The following is a 21,756-nucleotide window of genomic DNA, read 5'->3' as shown; positions in this document are numbered from 1 at the left end:
TATGGAACTTAAGCCGACCATATGTTGATCAAAATTTGTCCAGTTCAGCAGGGATCTGACTAATTTCGATCCATGTATGGGCAAACTTATTATACTTAAGACAATCAGTCAACCACCCTGCCAAGTTTTTCCTGATCAATCAGTACTGCTGACTATAGCTCCCAGCGCCGACCAGTGTATTTTGACAGTGGGGAAGTCTCCCGGCTGTCAGAATACCTAAGGCTCAGCAGAAAGGATTCCCCCATCTACATCAAATTTATGGTTGGGGGAATCAGATCATTTTTTTTTTCGTTCAACCAGTTGGTTGAAAGAAAAAAATGACTGATATATGGGCTGCCTTACAGTGCCCAAAACAAGTGTAAATCCAACAGTTCCCTAACTGTCACTATGCTTTAAGAGCCCCTAAGGGCCATTTCACACAGACTTTCCAATCAGGTCCACCTGCCAGTTTTTCAGGCACACCTGACTGGAAGCTCAGTGCAGCTGTGTAGGAGGATGTAAATGAAGTGAAATCTGTTTTCTTCTGTCTACCTCTGAGTCTGTTCAAGTCTGTTCAGGTCCAGAAAAAGAAGCAGAAAAGGACTGCATCCTTTCCCATTGTTCTTGACATAAATGTGACAGATCAGCTGTAACCTGATATAGACAAATACAATTGCATTTACATCTGAAGGCCTATAGAGCCATCAGAGATCTGCCACAGTGCACTGTGAAAATGCAAAAAACAACAAAACCAAACTGAATGGACACAGGTGTCACAGGATCAAGTTGTTCAGGATCACAGGGCCAGTGCACGTCATTTGTGAAAAGACCTTAAAACTCAAGCATCCCCTAAACTTGAACCCTTACAGAACCTTTACAGTGGAACTGAACTCATAAAGTAAAGTTTTTTTTTTTGTTATACGAAAAATTTAGAAATGTTAAAGATGTAAATCGATGCCTCTACCAAGATGGCTGCCTCCACACAGAGACAGTGCAGAACAAGGCATGGTATATCAATAATGGGGAAAAGATCAGCTGCAGGAGACCACAGACGATACTGGTGACTAGTCCTTTACCCTTTCCCTACCTTATTAGACAGCTTGCAGAGTTAATTTCCTCTTTAATTCTTAACCCAAATGCTAAAAAAATGCCATAATATTTAAAGAAAATATATAGTGAACTTTTTAAAATGTATTTTTAAATGAAACAGTAGCTGAATGTGACCTGGTATCAGCCTCTTCCAGTCCCTGTACAGCAGAACTCAGTGGAGGGGGAAGAAACAGAAAGACAATCAGGTGTGTTACAGTCATACAGCATGCTGCTAGGGTGAGAGAGCAGAGTGACAGTGACATGAGTTTTTCAGTCTGCTGCTTCTCCTTTCACTGCCCAGTCATAGGACGGGACTGTGACAAGATCTGTGAGTGATACTGTATTGCATCAAAAAATAATCAGGTCTCCTCCCCTGCCAGAAAAACTGTACAAATCTCAGGTCTGAATGGATGGAAATACAAAAGTTTAGAAGGTAAAAACAGCTCCCTTATATATCTTATCTGTGTATTTAGCTATCTGCCTGGAGTTAAGCTTCAAAGTTCACTTTTTAAAAAAATTATAAATGCACATATTTTTGCAGATAAAAAACGTGCATTATTTTTTTTTTAAGAAGCCTGCAGAGCATTGCACCCACGATCAGCAGATTGGGGGTTCAATGTCACGCTCCAACAAACACTGCCTACAGCTTTCAGCCCATATTTGTACAGGCTTTCTGTTTGAAAGCTGTAGGAAGTGTCCATGAACTACGAGGGTGCTCATCAGTGCCCTTGCAGTTCATTGAAAACCACAAGCTGTCTACCACAGTGGCAGACAGGACTTGTAGTTCATTCATTCACAGAACTCTGTGAATGAATGATGTGGCTGTGTGGGTTTTTAAATTGTGACTGCGGGTGCAGGGAGAAGGTCCTTTGCCCACTGTCTTAGGGCATGCAGGCAGGTGCTCTTTAGTAACATGTAATAACACTAAATTCAGGTGTAACATGTAACTAAAGGTGAAATAATCGTTTAAAGAGGCCCTACCAGTCTCTAAACAAATCAGTTCCCTGCAACAGAAGAAGTAGTATGACTCATGTCCTTTACCTTTGCTACCTTCCCTCAGTGCTGCAGCCTCTATCGGTGTCCTCTTCCAGAGGTGTCAGTTGTATGTGTCACTTGCGATGTGCTGGTACCTTCCTCCAAACCATACAGCACTGCTAAGTCCTATACTGACCTAAGGGTCAGAGGAAGAAACCACAGCAAAAACACACCCCAGGGGACACAGTTATGCAACATTCCTAGGAGTGTCTAATCCTGGTGGAGATGGTAAAAATGTGAGAAACATGAGCAATCAGAGTGGTGGACATACGTATCTCTTCCATTACAGAAAGCAAGCAAAACTTTTTTTTTCATTGCTGTCAATGGGATGATGAAATATAAAACAACAAAAATCCTCTCCACCAAGGGCACATACAGAAATAAAAATATTGTTTTCATTAGAAAGGGGAAGTGGAAGAACCTCAATTAAGTTGTCACAGTTTTCTGTGCCACCACTGAGGAGACGCCACCAACGTTCTGTTCCAATGACAGTGGTCAAAGAAGAAGGAAGAGAGGTGAGATCACCTCAACAGAAAAACAGACAACCATAAATGTGACAAAGGTTAAAATTAGAGATGAGCGAATTATTCAAAAATTTGATTCGGCTGATTCGCCGAATTTGCGGGAGAAATTCGGTTCGATGCGAATTTATTCGCCGCGAATTTAACTTATTTAAAGGGTTTCTAGGCTTCAGAGAGCCTTTATATTAGTGCAGAACACTGTACCTTTAATTTAAATGCCCTTGGAGTCTGCTGGGGAAGAGAAATAATACTGTCAGTCAGTATGACATGCAGATGAGTGCCGTCGATCTTAGAATCACCGCACACTTCACTCATTTGGGCAGTCACGGGGCACGACGAAGAAGAAGAAGAAGAAGAAGAAGAAGAAGAAGAAGAAGAAGAATGAAAAGAAGAATGAAAAGAAGAAGAAGAAGAATGAAAAGAAGAAGAAGAAGAATGAAAAGAAGAATGAAAAGAAGAAGAAGAAGAATGAAAAGAAGAAGAAGAATGAAAAGAAGAAGAAGAAGAATGAAAAGAAGAAGAATGAAAAGAAGAAGAAGAATAATGAAAAGAAGAAGAAGAAGAATGAAAAGAAGAATGAAAAGAAGAAGAAGAAGAATGAAAAGAAGAATAATGAAAAGAAGAAGAATTCCAGTAGAGCAAAAAGTGTATCTGCAGAGAGCTCCGCTATTTCTGACAGTTCTCTGACAGTTCTGACAGTTCATTTACAGCGGTTGAAACATTGTATCTATTTATTTCCGAATAAAAACATCTGTATCCTAAATGGGAACAAATAGATACAATGTTTCAACCGCTGTAAATGAACTGTCAGAACTGTCAGAGAACTGTCAGAAATAGCGGAGCTCTCTGCAGTGACACTTTTGCCGGCTGATCGGGGAAAATTCGATTCGTGCATCCGAAGTTTGCTAAAATTCGGATTCGATGCGAATCGAATTTTTCCTAATATTCGAATTGAATTCCACTTCGCCAAATTCGATTCGCTCATCTCTAGTTATAATCCTTGTCCAACCTATCCAAAACTGAAACATTCTGGATGGAGATACACTTTGAAGCAAGGGCCAAATGCACTAATGATGTGTCACAAGTTAGAAAAACTACCTTTATTGCAGAAATATTCCACATCTTCACAGGTCATGTTCTCCGGCTCAAACTCCGAAGTAAAACTTTCTTCTAGAGGAAAATCTTCTTTAGATACATTGTCATTCTCCTCAGACAAACAGTCTTCCTCTTCATCCTCTATAGCATCCTCCAGTGGACCTAAAAACAAATATACAGCTAAGTTCAGATCCGCAAAGTACAAGATTAACAATGTTACCAAGTTTAATGGTCAACAAACTCCAAATACAATATATCTATATATCCGTAGCTTATATGATAATGTAAGCCACACTTTAGAAATATAACTAGATAGGGAGTCGGTCAGATGGCACTCATCATAGGTCCTTCAATCTAAAACAGGTCAATACTAAAACCCAGTTGAAGTCTCACACCTTTTTAGCTCTTTACAATTCTGTGACACCACCACAGCATCTCAGCAGTATCCAGAATGTTGCCTAGCCAGGATCTGGCACATGAACCCGTGCCACTCTTTGTCCTGCTATATCCTATCACCAACACCAGAGGTTATAGGAGAGGAGGTGTAAGGGAAGACCTCTCATCAGCACAGCCTCTTTCAATTACAGTGAAGGAAATAAGTATTTGATCCCCTGTTGATTTTGAATGTTTGCCCGCTCACAAAGAAATAATCAGACTGACAGTTCTGACCTTCTCACCAAGCTGCTTGGCGATAGTTTGTTAGCCCAGTCCAGCCTTGTGTAGGTCTACAATCTTGTCCCTGATATCCTTGGACAGCTCTTTGGTCTTTGCCATGGTGGAAAGTTTGGAATCTGATTGATTGCTCCTGTGGATAGGTGTCTTTTATACAGGTGTCAAAATGAGATTAGCAGCACTCCCTTTAAAAGACTGCTTCTAATCTCAGCTTGTTATCTGTATGAAAGACACCTGGTAGTCAGAAATCCTGCTGAATGATGAGGGAACAAATACTTATTTCCCTCATGAACATGCAAATCAGTGCATAATTTGTTAGACATGCATTTCTTTTGAATTGTTTGTTGCTATTCTGTCTCTCAGTGTTACAATATACCTACCATTCGATTTTTAGACTGATCATTTCTTTGTGAGTGGGCAAACATTCAAAATCAGTAGGGGATCAAATACTTATTTCCTTCACTGTATGTGACAGCTTGATGACTTTTTTGCTTTGAATTGTTTTAAAATACTAGATTTCTGTCTGTGAAAATGCTGCTTCCTGCTGTTACTCTGCAGTGTTCTGTGCTGGTAGAGCGGAGTAACAGCCACTCCTCTCATCAAAAGCGTTCTTGCAAAGACTTGATTTTTAGAGGAAAAAAGGGAGTGCTGATTTCTGAGGCACTTATTCTAGTGTCTATTGGACTGCACAGTTATAGGCTTCATAAACATCGCTGCACAGCAGATAGTATGTGTTCGGAGCATACATTCCTGCTTGGGTGCCTTATGCAAGTCTGGTGTACCAGCGCATACCAGCATTTTCCATTTCATCATAATGGGTGGCTGTAGGCAGCCACATTGGGTCCAGGCAGAGTGACTACACACGTGCTGCTGACTGTACAGCTTTTCTATAGGCTGGCTCACACCAGATGCAGTCCAGTGCAGTTTTAATCTGAATCAAAAAAACATGCACAGTGTTTTCCATGTATTCCAATGTCCTTAGTTCATACCAGTGCAGTGCATTCCAGTTTAGTCAACAGAAGTAGAATATACTCAAACCGATATCTCTGCTCCAGACTTGCTCCTTTCATCCGACATGGATGATCCAGGCGCTGGCTGCCACATCCCATCTCCACTCTTAATCAAAGTAAAAATAATATAAGTTGCACTCCGAAACTTCGTTCTTCTTTCTGTATTTAATTTTTCAAAAAATAAATAAACTGCACATTGTTGTCTCCACCTGAAGCCACCTTCCTTGATGCATTTCACCACTGCTGGCTTGCTCACAAGGATAGGGGATATCTTACCCTATCCTTGTGAGCAAGCCAGCAGTTGTGAAACGCATCAAGGAAGGTGGTTTTGGGTGAAGACAACAATATATGCAGTTCCTTTCTTTTTTGGCATTTTAAATATAGAAAGAAGAACCAAGTTTGGAGTGCTGCTTATATTTTTTATATATTGATGAAAAGTAGAACCTGCTGCATTTTTTCTGCACTGAACACATCTGAAACGCAGCAAAACACCAAATGCACCAAATCGCACTTGAAAGTGTTACAACAAAAAATGAAACACACATGGCCTGAACTGGGATGAAGAAAAAAAGAGAAGAGAAACACTTTGGAATGCATCAAAAACACTCCGGAACACCTAAAAAAAAGTGCCTGCAGAAATGCATTCAGAATACAGAAATTGTAGCATGAACCAGCCTCAGTGCGTTGTGTATGAAGCATATGCAGACTCCCTGTACAGCTGCTGTAACAGGAATTAAGGTATACTTGTAAAAATGGAGGTTGTTTGCACCATGCCAATCCTACTGCATACCATTTAAGGAATGAGGGAAACCAATGCTGAAACTTGTGATATTCACAATGGTTGCACTGTGTTTCTCTCAGCATAGGTTTGTTTTAATACTTAAATCATTTTTACAATAATTTAGGCTACCTATAGACTTATGATGGCCATTGTCCTGTCCTTCCAATAACAACCTGTCTTTGGACACATTGGGGTTGATTTACTAAAAACAAATAGGCAGTTCATTTTGCAAGGAATTTTCCCTTTGCTTACTGAATGAGGTGAAGTTCTGCTGACTACCATCATCCAATCATGTGCAAGCAAATATAATGTTTTTCTTTTTATTGGATATTATTTTCAAAGTGATTTTGCACCGCCTTCCCTAAACTAAGTGAAAATTGTCTTGCCAAAGTGAATAGCCTATTTGCCTTTGGTAAAACAATCAAATTGCAACATCAGCAGAGATCCCCGGCCAACCATTGCAAGTGGAATAAAAATGTAATTCTGAGTGGATCATCGCTCTACAATCCACTCTTGTTTCCTTGAGATAAGGCCATTACAAGGTGTATTTTTTTTATTCATGCATGTTTATAAAAAGATTGTTCTCTCAGCATTCTGATCTTCTATCTGCCATTTTTTGTCCATGGCTAACTACTAAGAGGCCATACACAGTCCAATTAAAGCCATCTCTGAATTTCCAGCATTACTTGCTATAATCGGAAATTCTGTGACCTCCTACAATAAGATAATGAGATCCTTCAATTTTCAGAGAGGCTTGTTATCGCGCGGGATGATTTTCGTCACTTAAGAGGGACAAAAAGTACCAATGTATAGATGGGTGGGAGCAATACATGGCACCAGGGGTGGACTGACAACTCATGGGGCCCCCAGGCAATAGGGGATCATGGGGCCCCTGTGTCCTTGCCCAAACTCAAAAATGCCTATGAAAAAGGTACCAGGGGCAGCTCATGGGGCCCCCTACTGACCCCGGGCCCTCGGGCAGTGCCCGAGTTTCCAAATGGTCAGTCCGCCCCTGCATGGAACTGAATGGAACATTAGGAGCACAAATTCACAAATTGTTCAAGCTTCAAAGAATACTGAGAGGGGAACTTTAATACAGATTAGAGATCAGAAAGAAGCCTAATAAAGCGTGTAAACATTAGATAAGTTAGTCACTTTTTGCTTTGAATTTGTTTTATCAGAAATTAGACTTACAATCATGACATAGATGCAGGCACTTAAACTGGGGGAACCCAACCTCTTTCACCACTCACAGGCCAGCCTTCTTTCTCTTCGATTCCCGGCAATCATCCAGGTGCCAAAGCCTCAGAGTCCACTCTTTCTCCACTGCTATCCAAATAACTGGGCCACACATCGAGGACGTTCAACTCCAACCAAGGTTTTCTGCAATGATAGTACACAACTCCATGTGTGGAGTACTGTCATTGCAATAAACCTTGGCTGGAGTTGACCATCTCAGTTATGCAGCCAATTATTTGGATGAGAAAGTGGACCTTTTAGTTCTGTATAAATCCACATTAATACGTTACTGACATATCACAACATACAACAAACACTATCAGTCTTAAAAAAATCTACCTTATGGCTCCATGCACACTAGTGTTTTTCTTCTAAAGTTCAAAAAACACTGGAGAAAACACTGGATAAAAAGTAGCATTTAGAAACGGATAGGAGCAGTTAGGAGCATTAGCATTTTAATAGCATTTTTACAGTACATGAAGGAAAAAAAAAGCAAGAAAAAAGCTGTTAAGAGCATTTTTTTAGCGTTTCAGCATTTTTTTCTGCTAGAAAAACCCTCCCAAAAACTCCACAAAAACTATTTTTTCTTGGCATCTAAATGCTGAAGCTTGGAAAACGCTACTAGCCTAAAATAATGTGCTTGAACACATAGGATAGCACTATTTAGCTTCTAAGACCGTTAGCATTTTAATAGCATTTTTAAAGTACATGAAGGAAGAAAAAGAAAGAAAAAAGCTGTTAGGAGCATTTTTTTAGCGTTTCAGCATTTTCTTCTGCTAGGAAAACCCTCCCAAAAACTCTACAAATACTATTTTTTTTCTGCTCCTAAACGCTGAAGCTTGGAAAATGCCACTAGCCTAAAATAGTGTGCATGAACACATGGATAACATTATTTAGCTTCTAGGAGCTTAAAAAAATGTTAGTGTGCATGGAGCCTTAGCACTAAAAATCTATCTTGAGTCTGAAATTATGTTATCAGTCTGTTGCAGGCAGGAGGAAGGTTTACAAAAATAAAAAGAAAAAGCGCCAAACTCTTTTTTAAATAAATGTAAATACATGTAAACTCAAAATATTCTCTGTGACGTCGTGGCGACGAAACGCGTTGGGCATGGCCTACTCGATGTTGACGTCAGAACGTTCTTTTCCTAGTGTTTGTCGGAGGTGATCCGCGGTGAGCGAGGATTGTTCTCATCTTATTGCTGTGCATTGCTGATTAAGCTGGTGTCTGTCTGGACACCTTGCCTGTGAGTTGCTTGAGCTTTTATTAAATTTTTCGTATGTTTTAAACATACTGCACCATTATGTTTTTTTCTTTGTCCCTGAGTGTGATTCATACATATCTGGAGGTATGGAATTAAATGGAGAGCTTCATCAGAAAATCCTTGGCTGCAGAGTATTGCTCTTGGTAGTGATACGTTATTCCTCATACTGATTCACCATTATTGATTACCTGGACGTGAGTAAGAATTACCACATCTAATATCTGGACATCGTTTATTCACCGCTCCCAGAGCACAAGCGTTATTGCTGGTTTATAATTTGATCAGCATATAGCTCTGGTGAGTTTATTCAATTCATTTGGTGGTGGATTATTCACAGTGTTATGAAGTCACAGAGAATATTTTGAGTTTATTTTTTGGACACTATTTTATTTTTGGACACTTAATATATGGTGATATACATATAGATATATATATATATATTTAGCGCATACCCTTATGAGATTTTGTTCAGGAGGAAGGTTTGCCTGACAGAGACTTTGGCACATCTGCGTTAGTCTCTATGTTTCCATGCCCAAAGATGTTATGGAGGTCCCAAATAGCTAGTTTCTGCACATGGACTGGAAAACTTGGCACATGCATGGACGTGCTGCTTGTCTCTGCCAGGTCCTAGAGCGAGATGAAGCCCTCTGGCACATCTGCACATGCGCCGGACTTTCAAATATGGTGGTGCCAATGAGGGAGGTACTAGGCATTCCTCAATGTAACTGTACAATGCAGTCTTCATTTTATTCTCCATCCATGGTGCAGTGTACAGCCTGCAGTATTTTAGGGAGGTCTCTCTCTGCAACAGAGAGGTCATGTAGCTGGGCATTCCCCCTGACTTTTAGTTTCTCTCTTTTCAGTTTCTCCCCCATCTAGAGGAATAGTGTTACACTTACTTTCAAATTTTAATTTTAAAATACATTATTGTGATCTATAAGTATGGAGTCCTTTTATTTTTAAGACAGTGGTAAGGCCACACTACTGGTTTTATAAACAGGTCCCTTAGATTAAATATACAAAGGAAGATAGTGCTCTGACTATGGATGCATAGAAGAATAATGGGCGGGAGACACCAAATTGGTACATTGACCTTCCCATTCCACAAAGAACAGAGATTTCAGCAGATGTAATCAGAACAAGGAGAGGTGAAGCTAACTAGTTAAATACATTGTGGATTTAACTCGTGATGTCATCAATGTAGTCCTGTTGCACCAGCTGCTTCACTACAGCTATTCATTCATGTATTTATAGTGCTTTAATGTAAGCTGAGTTTGATCATTTTGTTCTTCCAACTTTAAAAGTGAACACCAACATTTTTAATACCTGCAAACTGAAACCATAAATGATCAAGGAGTCTTAGTAATTTTTAGCAGTATGAGTTTATTTACCAACACAGAACAAAGCACTGCAATATGCAGTAACCAATGACAGCCAATCAAAATACCAGTTTCAAGAAACTGCCCATTGGAAGCTGTTCTCTAGTGATTTTTAATGTACATCACAGATATCTGTGCTTTTATTAAATAGGGTTGAATTAATTACTTAAAAAAAGTGAAAAATCGGCTTTCACTTGTAAGCATTATATTTTTCTGCCTACCTATAAGTCTAGTCTACTTTGAAGACAGCAATTGATGGAAGTCAAGCTTGGTATTAAGCTTTGCTTTATGTTTGCTATCAACCAACAGGGCATATGCCCCAGGGATAGTAATTTAAGGGGCATATCTTAAATTAATAATTAAAAAAAACAGGGAAAAATCTAGTAACTAACAAATCAGATGCATAAACCAAGTATGTTGAAGTACCATAGGGGTTTATTTACTAAAGCTGGAGAGTCCAAAATCAGACTCCCTTCTGCATAGAAACCAATCAGCTTCTAACCTCAGCTTGTTCAATGAAGCTTTGGCAATGAAACCTGGAAGCTGATTGGTTTCTATGCAGAAGTGAGTCTGATTTTGCACTCTCCAGCTTTAGTAAATAAACCCCATAGTGTCTGAACCAGAGACCATTTGGGAAATATAAATACATATTGAACATCTTGGGCAGTAAATATTTCAGCATTGCAGGGTATCTGGTATAAGGCAACACTCAAGAAGGTGGTAAACACAAAGTGACATAAAGCAGTTGCACAATGTACTAAAAAAACATTTAGAAACACAGCTCTAAATTACCTGATTGTGAATGAGTGGAAAATGCTAGATAATATAATATGAAAGTAGATCTTCCTGATGAACGATGCAAGAGCAAGATGTATTACCATTAAGAATGATAGGGTAACAATCAGGTGCACAGTTAGGAAACAGTTGTCACCTATATTAGGAAGTGCCTGAGCATAGACCTTCATGGCAAGACCACAAGGTTCTATTTTAATAAATGCAGTAGATTAAAAGAAATTGAAAACAACTTTTGAAATGGCAATAAAATATTAAAATGACATTAGATTTTTTTGATTGTGATTAAGTTTAGATTTACTTATTTTCATAAAACTAACTAAAAAAATAGTTGTCTTTAGATGTGCTTTGAAATTCTTCAGAAAACGTGCAGGACTGACGTTTTCTGTTGTATTGGATCCACATATCCCAGATTGCAGGGTTTTTTTTTTAATTACCACAAACAAGGTGGAATAACACTTTAAGTCTTATCTGCTAAAACTAGCCTGCCACACAGTCTCCTGAAGCTCTACCTGGAAACCTTCTTAGAGATACTTAACGAAGAAAACTCTAAGACAGTTCTTCACAAGCAAGGCTCTTGTACATCCCACAGAGCACTTTAATGAAGGTTTGTTAGTTCTGTGGCCATTGCAAGACCACATAAGCCTTATGTAATTGAGCTTAACAGCAAGAATAAAAGTGCTATTTCTCTAGCTTCTAAAAATCTATTTTAAATGAGTTAAGTTCCTCCTGCAGCCACTCAGTCACTTTAACAGGAGTTGCATCAGGGGATCTTGTAGGATGGAAATATTTTTTTTATTAATTTTTCTCTTATCACCAGGAGAATGTTGCTTTTTTTCATTTACATTCCTAGCCTCCAGGTAGCAGAGTAGAGAATCATAGACTAGAAAATTTTGATTAATTTCTTTCCATGTGTTATGTTATTTCTTATATATAATTGATTTCTTTTGCTCGTAGCTGTACATCTATTTTATATCTGCACCTACTGCCTTCCTTCAATCAAGAAAGTTGAAGAAAATTACCTGAATTTTGTTAAGTTTATTAAAAAAAAAAAAAAAAGCGGCGCCTCTGTGAATATTTAAATTGTTAAGTTTATTAAAAAGAGCTCTGTGAATATTTAAATTGCGTTTTGAAATGCTAACGAAAGGAAGATATTACAGAATTTTAATAGTAGGTTCAATTTGACCCACCGACTTCGGCAGGAAGGGTCAAAAATTATTCAAATTGTTTCTTTACACTCAAAGACGGAAACCTTTGATATTTTTTTTAAATGGATTAATATTCTCCTCTGTTGGGTCTTTTGACACGGTGCTGTATGACAGTATTAATTCTACTGGTGTATAAATTTTTCAAAGACCTTGCTGCTTTCATTTTCACGTACACTCTTAACTTTTTTTTATCTTTGTTATTGTGAGAGAAGAAGCTTTTATTAAGACTTTTTGGCCTTCTTTTGAGTTGGCCAAAATGCCTGTGACATTTTATAGAAAGAGCAACCCTTCGTTTAAAATCTTTTATGACACAGATCCTTTTTTTTTAATTTTTTTTTTAGTGAATAAACAAGAAATGAGAGTGAAGCATGGGTTTTAATGCAACCAAAGGGAAAAATCTTTGGCTAAATGCTTACAGAAAACTGTTCTTTTAAACTGTCACACCTATAAACCAAGAAGAGTAATTGGATGCTTATGTTTCAAAGAAGCCCTTAAAATTTTCTCCCACTCCTCCTCAATAAAACTCCAACAGTTTTTTCATTTTGTGAATGACAAATACCTATTTTTTATAGTCTTAAAATAAAAATATAATCTTATACATTGTAGCTGCAACCTCATTCTTCCACTTTCCCTAACCTAGGCAAGTATGATGTACACATACACCTCCTGCAGCCTCCTTGGATATCTATGTCATGTATTCCAGGGGGCTATAGTTCCACAAACAAAGAATTTGCATGATATTGTGATCCTGTGGCTATAAGAGATAGAAGAGAGATTGTGAATGTTTCATCAGGGGGCCAACTGCAAGAATCCAGCTGGTTTCCATTGATAAAAAACAAGAAAGGTGATGTGGAACACCTACACTATGATATTCAAGGCAGAAAAGAGGACAATATTGGATACAAAGGACTTATAAGTATGTTTATTATTCAAAATACAATACAGAGGGACATTTACCATTTAGCATTTTGGGAAAAACCAAGGTCCAAAAAATGAAACAAACCAATTGCCCTTGGCGCTCTTTTCCAATATAAGGGGATTGATAAAAGGCAGCCTCAATGGGCTCTAAAAAGACACACTAATGCCCAGTATACATGATCAGAATATTGTATGGAAAATTCTGCTTTAAAGCGATTGTATGATAATCTGATCATTAGTACACAGCAATCGTCCGAAAAAAATAGAAGGGACAAGCACTATAATTTTTATTGTACACTACTGGATCGTATGATTTTCGTTTAACCAGTACAGTAGTGATCCGAAAATACAATGCAAATACATTACATTCTTTAGAATGTTTATTCCGTCGTTAAAGAATTTTCATAACTTTAGTAACCTCTTCATTTTTGATATGAGACTAGCATGCAAAAAACCCAGGCGATCATCCGTCCGATATTCAGGGCTTAAGGAAAAAAAAAGGATATTTGCCCTTAACGCCCATATCCAAACAAACTCCTATAATCAAATGACTAGAGGTCAGCCACTAAGGGCTATAAAATGCAAGTTCACAAATACATAAAAGAAAAAAACACATCTGTAGATATCTCTATGACAGCTACACAGAAACAAAAATGGTACATGAATAAATAAATAAGTCATGAAAAAAAACCGAAGGGTGTAGAAAACACTAAACAAACTGAAATTACAATCAGGCTTGGCATGCCTGATAGTAGTTTCAAGTCCATAAAATAAACTAAAAAAGTTATTCTGCAAAAAAACAAGTGACCATAAATCTGGCGCTGAAGTGTTGATTTTAGCAGCTTTTTTTTCTTTCAATACAACAGCAATTGGCAGTGCAGGGCAGGGGCGGACTGACCATTTGGAAACTCGGGCACTGCCCGAAGGGCCCGGGGTCAGTAGGGGGCCCCATGAGATGCCCCTGGTACCTTTTTCATAGCCTTTTTTGAGTTTGGGCAAGGACACAGGGGCCCCATGATCCCCTATTGCCCGGGGGCCCCATGAGTTGTCAGTCCGCCCCTGGTGCAGGGGTGACAAGAGAAGTAATCTACTATATTCCTTGTAGGAAAACATCTTTTAAAGTATTGTTCTTAGTGACATAGTCACTAAAAACTAACAGCCTTAGCTGTCATCGTACACCTTTTGCTTCACCAGTGTGGCTTGGAGCCACTCGAAAGGGCTTTGAAAATAGACACTTTCTCAAGTTTGCAAAATAATAAGCACACCCAATTCTCCCCATAACACAATGATTAGACCTGCAAAAAAGTTTGCTTAGGCAGGGTATGTATTGTGGGATGGGGTAAGGGACGTGCCTAATCTGCAATACGAGGAAGTTATGATACTTAAGGGAAATCCAGGCAGTTCTGGAGGGACAAAACCTAAAGTAAAAAGTGAGTGTTGACAGCTTTTACTATCAGCTACCCCTAAGTTTAGTAGTCGCTGTTCTGATTGGCCTGCTTTAGGAAACATAATAAATAAAAGAAAAATAATACACTCCCAGTAAATGTCTTCTTCTCAGGCCAAGCCTTTAATTAACTCATAAATATCTCTATAAAACAGTATATATTGAATGACAGGAAGAGGAAGACAAATAGGCTTTAGACTTTTCATGAGCCAACATCCCACACAGCAGGTTAAGAGGGATGCACCAAATAGCAACATTTGCAAAGTCTGGATTTCTTTTGACAAACCTAGGGGCAAAACTGGAAATTTAAAGAGAGCACAGCTGATTGGTAGAGTCAAAAGACACCTGAGCTTGGCTTTTTGTAAAGACCAAAACTGGACTTTAATATGAAACATTCAGACCTTTTTGAAATATGGACTTTGAAATATCGTCCATGCTGCTCCTGTTATAGGCCATCATTAATGTACTGTTCTCTGCAGGGGTGTACCTACTATAAAACAAAGAAAGAATTTCGACCACTGTAGTGTCTTCAGGTGTAAAATGAGTTAAAGTTAGATGAAATTCCATCTTTGTACACTAAGTAAAAGTGTCATGATGCAGCATTTGCTTTGTTGTGCTCTTTCTCCAGTGTCTACGTCAGCCTTTCTCAACCTTTCCAACACAGAGGAACCCTAGAAATAACTTTCCGGTCTCATGGAATCCCTGCTACAAATGACTATATGTACAACTCATGATACATTAGCATGATGATCAGTGGGAAGAATGCTTCTTACACTAGTGGTCAGTAGGATGAATTACCCCCTTACTGATAGCTAAAAAGATCAGTGGTGTCAATGGGAACTTTTTTGCCAGAGAAGTTGCTCATTTCTCAAGGAACCACTAGGGACCTTCGAGAGGAACCCTGGTTGAGAAACCCTGGTCTACACAAAGAAGAATTCATATATTGGAGGTAGGGCAAAGTAACTTGAACTATGAATAGAAAAAAAACAGGTAATGTATACTGTGGATTTAGAAGGTGTGTGTTCAGACTCACTACACTCCAGAAATTACTTTTGCTTGCAAACAGAATATGTTCTCACTTTTTGCATATGACAGCCTGCAGAACGCTTTAGTAAAGTGATGAGCTATTAGATTAGCAAATCAGCTGAAAACATGGTTATGAATAGTTGGATTCGCCTATATATTCCTGCAGAGTTTTTTGCAGAAACAGTTATTTTGATTCTCCATTGCCTAAATTCCTGAATTAGGTTGTTCTCCACAGATTGGACAGACTTGACTTGAATGCCAATATTGAAGTGACTCAAAAAATATTGAACAATCTATGGTATTCTCTTGGTTTTCTCACTATTAGCATTTGGTGGTTCAAATAATAATCCTGCAATCCCAATGCTGTTTATGGAACCTTTACTGGAAACCATTTCACAGGCTATGCTTCTCTAGATTGAGGTTGCCCAGGTTTGTAATTGGGAATCCAGTCCATAATTGCTCGTAACATGCTCCCTATGGATAATCTAAGAGATCATTTAAGTTGTGACTGTTGTACACACTATTGCAATTAACAATTGCTAACTGAACCCAAACAGAGTTTCCTGTATCTATAGTCAAAACAAAGATTATTTATCCCATAAATAAGCCAAAAGAGCCACAAGGAAGAGTGGCAAAGCATAATTTCATATTTGCATAGCCAAAGAATACACTGCGGTTCTGCATTTATCCTAGGTGAACACCAAACCCTTCAAATATGTTCATATATATGAGGCAGAAACTCTAGCTAATATGCTCATCAAATTTAAACAACATAGGTTATGATTAGGCTTTTATAAGAATCTAGATATCCAGGCTTTAGTCATTGTAATTGTGCAGGTTTGCTTCTGAAATACTTATATCTGCACCCTTATTTAGGCTAAGTTCATCCTCAGAATATGCTACCCTTGTATTGAGGGTGTAACATATAACATTTTACAGCACCCCACTCACCCTCTGAACCCCCCTCTTTCCTGTTACATTGGGCAGGGCTTCCTTTCCTCCAGAGCTGCAGTCACAATTGAAATGGGTGCAGCAATCTGTGAATAAAGGAACTACAAGTCCTGTCTTCCACCTCGGCAGACGGCTTGTAGTTCCCAACAGACTACAAGTGTGCTCATCAGCATGCTCATAGTTCATTCACTCTTTCTTCAGCTTTCTACCTGAAAGCCCGTTCAGAGGTACAGAGAGAAAGCTGATGGGAGAGTGTGCAGGTTCCTGACATTGCACTTGCAATCTCCTGATCGTGGGTTGGAGTGCTTTGCAGGTGCCTGCCTTTTATAAAAAAAAATGTGAAATGCATATATTTTCTGCAAAATATTTATTTTTTTCCAAAAAGGTGAATGTATCATTTAAAGTGAATTTAAACCAATTTAATATATAGCAGCTTACCAGTCTTTAGATGAGGTGGCTCCATTAGTTTTCATTTTTAGGATTTTTTTTTGTCTATATTTACACCTAGTGATCCTTCCACTAACACACTTCTGGACCTAGGTGATAACACTTGCTCATCTGTGGAGGAGTTGTCACCTTCAGACAGAAAGTGTATTCAGCCTACAGAATCACCCAATTCCCCTTATCTCCATAAGATAGTGGAAAGGTGTTCTGTAGTTTACAATGGTAACATGAGCAGGAATGACAATCCTTAGAATTTCAGTGCAGTACAGGCTGGGGACACAGGAACCTAGGAGCTTTTTAGATTTCTGGCAGATTGGTTGTATTTTTCTATACTTATAGCTTTTTAAAGGGAAAAAACATACACTTTAACTTGCTTTATCTTTGTCAGAGTGTCTGATGTCACCTGAAGTCTGAGGGCCAGTTCACACTAGAATCTGTGCGATTCCCGTACATTCCCCTGTAATGCGAATTTAAGCCCATTCATTTGAATGGGCTGAAATAGCACTGGATTGCACAAAAAGTATTGCATGCACTACTTTTGAAAAATGCGCCGCACCAGATTGCAAGGTACTGCGTTTGAGGTGCCATTAACAATGTATTGATACCTGCAGCAGATTGCAAAGGCACTGTGTTTTGAAAATGATGCAGGAAACGCACACAGAACATGCCTTCCTGCACTGCATGCTGGTGTGAACCGGCCCTGTGAGTTGGTGCCTTGTTGACAGCCCGACCACCTACACTATAAACTCAGAACCTGGGAAAAGGTATGTGAGGTCAAGCAGTGACTGTAGACCTCGGGTGACCTCTGATGAAAACCAGACTCAGAAAGTCAACCTAATAAAAAAGGGGAGATATAGCTTTAATACAAGTGAGCTTGTAAAGATATAACTATTTAGGACTGGGCATTCAAGATCCTGCATAAGTTGAAATGTAACTGGTCCTCTTTAAGGTTCTCGGCTTTTCCACCCACAAATTTTCTGCGTGATAAATTGTATCGTCATTATTAGTTTATCAATGCCACGATGGCAAGGATAAACTCTCTGTTACATTACAAGACAAAACAATGATATGAACAGTCACAAAATTAACATATCAGAGATGAACTGTACTGCCGCTGGCCATTTTATTAAGCACGGCTCCATGCTTGATTAAATCAGCCAGCAGCCCTGAAACTCATATGTGTCTTTAAGACAATATCCCGGCATTTGTAGAGAGGAAGCCGGCCCGCTGCTACAAGTACTCAACAGGGAATTTGCCTGCTATATTTTATTAAGTAGATACAACCCTTCTTTCAGCTACTGAATCAATATCGGAAAAGACATTTATATGAGTCAGATTAAAGGCCGGGCTTGAAATATTCCATTTACACACTGCAGATCGATTTTTTCCTTTCTCAGCGCATGCCCTCTGTAATTGCTAAGAGCATCATAAATTGCAAAACAAGATCTATATTAAAAGAGAGTAGAAAAAAAGGGATGCCTAGCCCATAATCTCCAGAACAGAGATAGAATCGGCAATGTCAATAAAACAGTTGGTACGTTACTATTACTGATCACATCACAGGATATATGTCAGGACTATCATCACAAAGACTGCCGAGTGGTCTAAATATAGGTATATTCAAACAGTAATGGGGTTTATTTACACAACAAATTAGTAAAAAAAAAAAAAAGAAGAAAAGAAAACTGTGTTAGTCTAAGGCAGTGGTGGTCAACCTACTAGATATGGGAAGTCTCAAGTGCAGCCTGTGACATAACCAAAGGGCCAGACATTATATTCAATACTGAATGTTACAGAAGACTGTCAGAAACAATGGACATACTGCAGAAGACAGTAAGAGATCGGTATGGCTACAATCACCTCAGAGATTGATGACATCATACAAACATAGATGGAGACTGGGGACATGTTACAGGAGACTGCTACAAAGAACCCCCCTTTCAAACCGTTACTCCTACACTTATCCTCAGTACAGCCCAATTAATCAATGACCTTTGCCACTGGTGGTAGGTATTTTCAGGCCTTCCCTATGTCATAGTTCACATGAATTAGAGCCGCAGGAAAATATCAAGGAATGCGTCTTCTCAGATTATTTTTGACTATGCCCATAGGATTGGGAAGCACTAACTACTGACTGTTCAGGCTCTTGGGCCCCACAGTATGTACCATAGCTCCTTGGGCCAGAGGATGGGCTTCAGAGCTCTATGATATAAATATAGGGGGGCAAAGGGAGAGAATGCTACTAGACAATTATTACCAGCCAGACCAGTAATATACCAGCCAGGTGCTAAACCTGCTTAAACCCCATTTTTCTTCCTTACGATATGCCTCTGGTAGCCACATAAAACAATTAAAAATGAACAATTTTACACATACTGTATTTCCAAAAAAAATAAAACACCACTTATAGTTCACATCACTTGGCCATAGAGGCAGGAACAATTCTTTTTCCTGTGATAGATTTATATCTAGGAGCTTTGAATTGGATTTTGGAGATGAGTGTTTGGCACTCTCTGTTTTTTTTTCATTTTCCCATAAACTTCCCCATTTGGGTGACAACTGTTCTCCAGCCCCCCCCCCCCCCCCCCCACACACACACACTTTGTAGAGATTTGCTGAGGCCTAGCCTTAGTTAAAGCTTAAGGATCTGTCATATCTATCTTCTTTTGACCCTATTGGGTCTTTTGAGTATTGGGGCTTTCAATAACCCAGCTCCTATATTTACTAAATGGGCGGATTTATTTATTGCTGGTTTATCAGATATAGATTGTTCCAACAACCTCCATTTTCATAGTGTCACTACCACTTTCCAGGTTACTACCTAACAGACCTGGTTAGATATGCCTCCCCTCTTCATCAGATCAGTTTACTAAAGGACAATCAGGGGCGGACTGACAACTCATGGGGCCCTCAGGCAATAGGGGATCATGGGGCCCCTGTGTCCTTGCCCACACTCAAAGCACACCCATAAAAGCCTATAAAAGGTATCAGGGGCATTTCATGAGGCCCCCTACTGACCCCGGGCCCTCGGGCAGTGCCCGAGTGCTCAAATGGTCAGTCCGCCTCTGAGGACAATTATGATAAGGGGTGTGACTGTCACTCAGCTATGCTAGCATAGAGCACTAGACTAGGAGGACAGAAAGTGCATAGCCAAGCAAAAAAGAGTTAAAAAATATACCATACAGAAGTACAGGAATATGACGAGCAAAAGATGTAAGATATCAATTGGGCTTTAAGCACCTGTGCGCTGCTTGATGTCATTAAGCCTTCTCTTAGTTAAACAATAAAATAAACTTTTGTTGATTAGGTGCCGCACTGTATAGGTTGGCAGATGTGACATTATTGCTGTACAGACTTGTTTTTTAGACTCAGGCTAATACTATCTCTGACACACTATGCTCTCATTTGTTCACAATGGGCAACATAGATATGTTCCTTACACGTAAAGTAAGTGAGGCTGTGGGTTGCCAGGATTAGCGGATACCAAGCCAACAAAACTAATATCGCTCACTTGCTGAGTCTGTTGTTTCAATTTTACAAGACTGAATCACAGTGACTGAAGTAGAGACTAATAAGTCTTGTTTACCAAAATATTAACAGGGAATGAAAAGGCAAGGTAGATGGACAAGAAGGTATGGACAGCCATGGACATTTCAGCAGATTCTGGTGGATGGGTTGACAGATGGCTGCAGATAGCTGTTGCCACTCAACCTTTGCAAAGCAATGACAGACTGACAGGAACTGCAGCTTCCCGACAGCCTTCGCATGTATCTGTACATGGTGCAGTTACCTGCCTTTAGGGACAGATGTCCAACTCTGGACAAACAGATGAATGTAATGGATTTTGTACATCAGGCTTTCTGTGTGTGTGAAAAGCAGCAAAGATGTTCCAGCATTACCAGCAGGCTTGCTCCAGGATCACCAGATTACTGACAAAAAGGAATGTGGCGGAGTAAAGCAATGTCTGGATGGAAAACAGAACTACTCATCATGGAAGCTGCTGTGCTTCCTCTATGCTTCTCAAGGTTTCATTTTCAGTTTTGACTGGAGTGTACTACAATTAATCTAATTACATAATTGAGTCCAAGTGGCAATGGATTAATTACACCAAGGGCCCGGGACTGTTTTCAATATGTGGGCCCCCTGCCAGTTTAAATAGATCATGCAAAGGTGTAGCACCCTGCTAGGTTAAATTTAGTTTTGGCTTCACTCTAATCAGAGGAGAAGTGAATTGTTTTTTGTTTTTCTCTGGTCAGAGTTTCTTAAGCTGGGTGTTTGATTCCTCCAACCTGTTTCTGGAAGAAGCTTCCAGAATATAGGGCAGGGATAGTTAAATAACCAGTATGAATACTTATCAGCCAATCCCTGGAAGGATGCATCCAGAAGGCAAGTGCAATACAAAGGCTGCCATTCCATCTGAAAAAAAGATTAAAAATGTGCAGTGTCAAAACTGAATTACCTGTAGTTTGAAGAACACTGAAATAGTGAAGATGTTTTAGAATTTTCTTTGTTCCCTCTAGAATTTGGGACCCCGGGCATTCACATGTTCTGTCCTTATTATAAAAATCAGCTACTGAGCAGAAGAAGCTACTCCATGGGTAAAGCACAGGTTTACTTTAAGTAAAGTGAGGACAGAAACATGGGAGCTACCATTACTAATGTTCTTCAGACACTGTTAGTTATCTGAGCGCAGGGGCGGACTGACCATTTGCAAACTCGGGCCCTGCCCGAGGGCCCGGGGTCAGTAGGGGGCCCCATGAGATGCCCCGGGTACCTTTTTCATAGGCTTTTTTGAGTTTGGGCAAGGACACAGGGGCCTCATGATCCCCTATTGCTCGGGGGCCCTATGACTTGTCAGTCCACCCGTCTGAGCATCTTGTTTTTAGTACTTTATGAGTAACTGACCTGGGA

General features: G+C 39.4%; 1 protein-coding gene across 2 annotated transcripts in view; it reads right to left on the bottom strand.

Annotated features, from left to right (window-relative positions):
- Nucleotides 1-21,756, bottom strand: part of ZFPM2 (zinc finger protein, FOG family member 2) — a 542,561-nt gene that overhangs the window by 431,212 nt on the left and 89,593 nt on the right. For both annotated transcript variants that reach the window (XM_089655914.1, XM_089655913.1), the window contains exon 2: nt 3,723-3,881. In XM_089655914.1, coding sequence (XP_089512040.1) covers nt 3,723-3,881 — 159 coding nt within the window. The remainder of the gene's footprint in view (nt 1-3,722; nt 3,882-21,756) is intronic.

Source organism: Staurois parvus, unplaced genomic scaffold, assembly GCF_062004578.1.
Source record: "Staurois parvus isolate SC_StPar_1 unplaced genomic scaffold, SC_StPar_1.0 ptg000876l, whole genome shotgun sequence".
Taxonomy (NCBI): domain Eukaryota; kingdom Metazoa; phylum Chordata; class Amphibia; order Anura; family Ranidae; genus Staurois; species Staurois parvus.
Note: the sequence above shows the minus strand (reverse complement) of the source record. Positions and strands in the feature narration are given on the sequence as shown.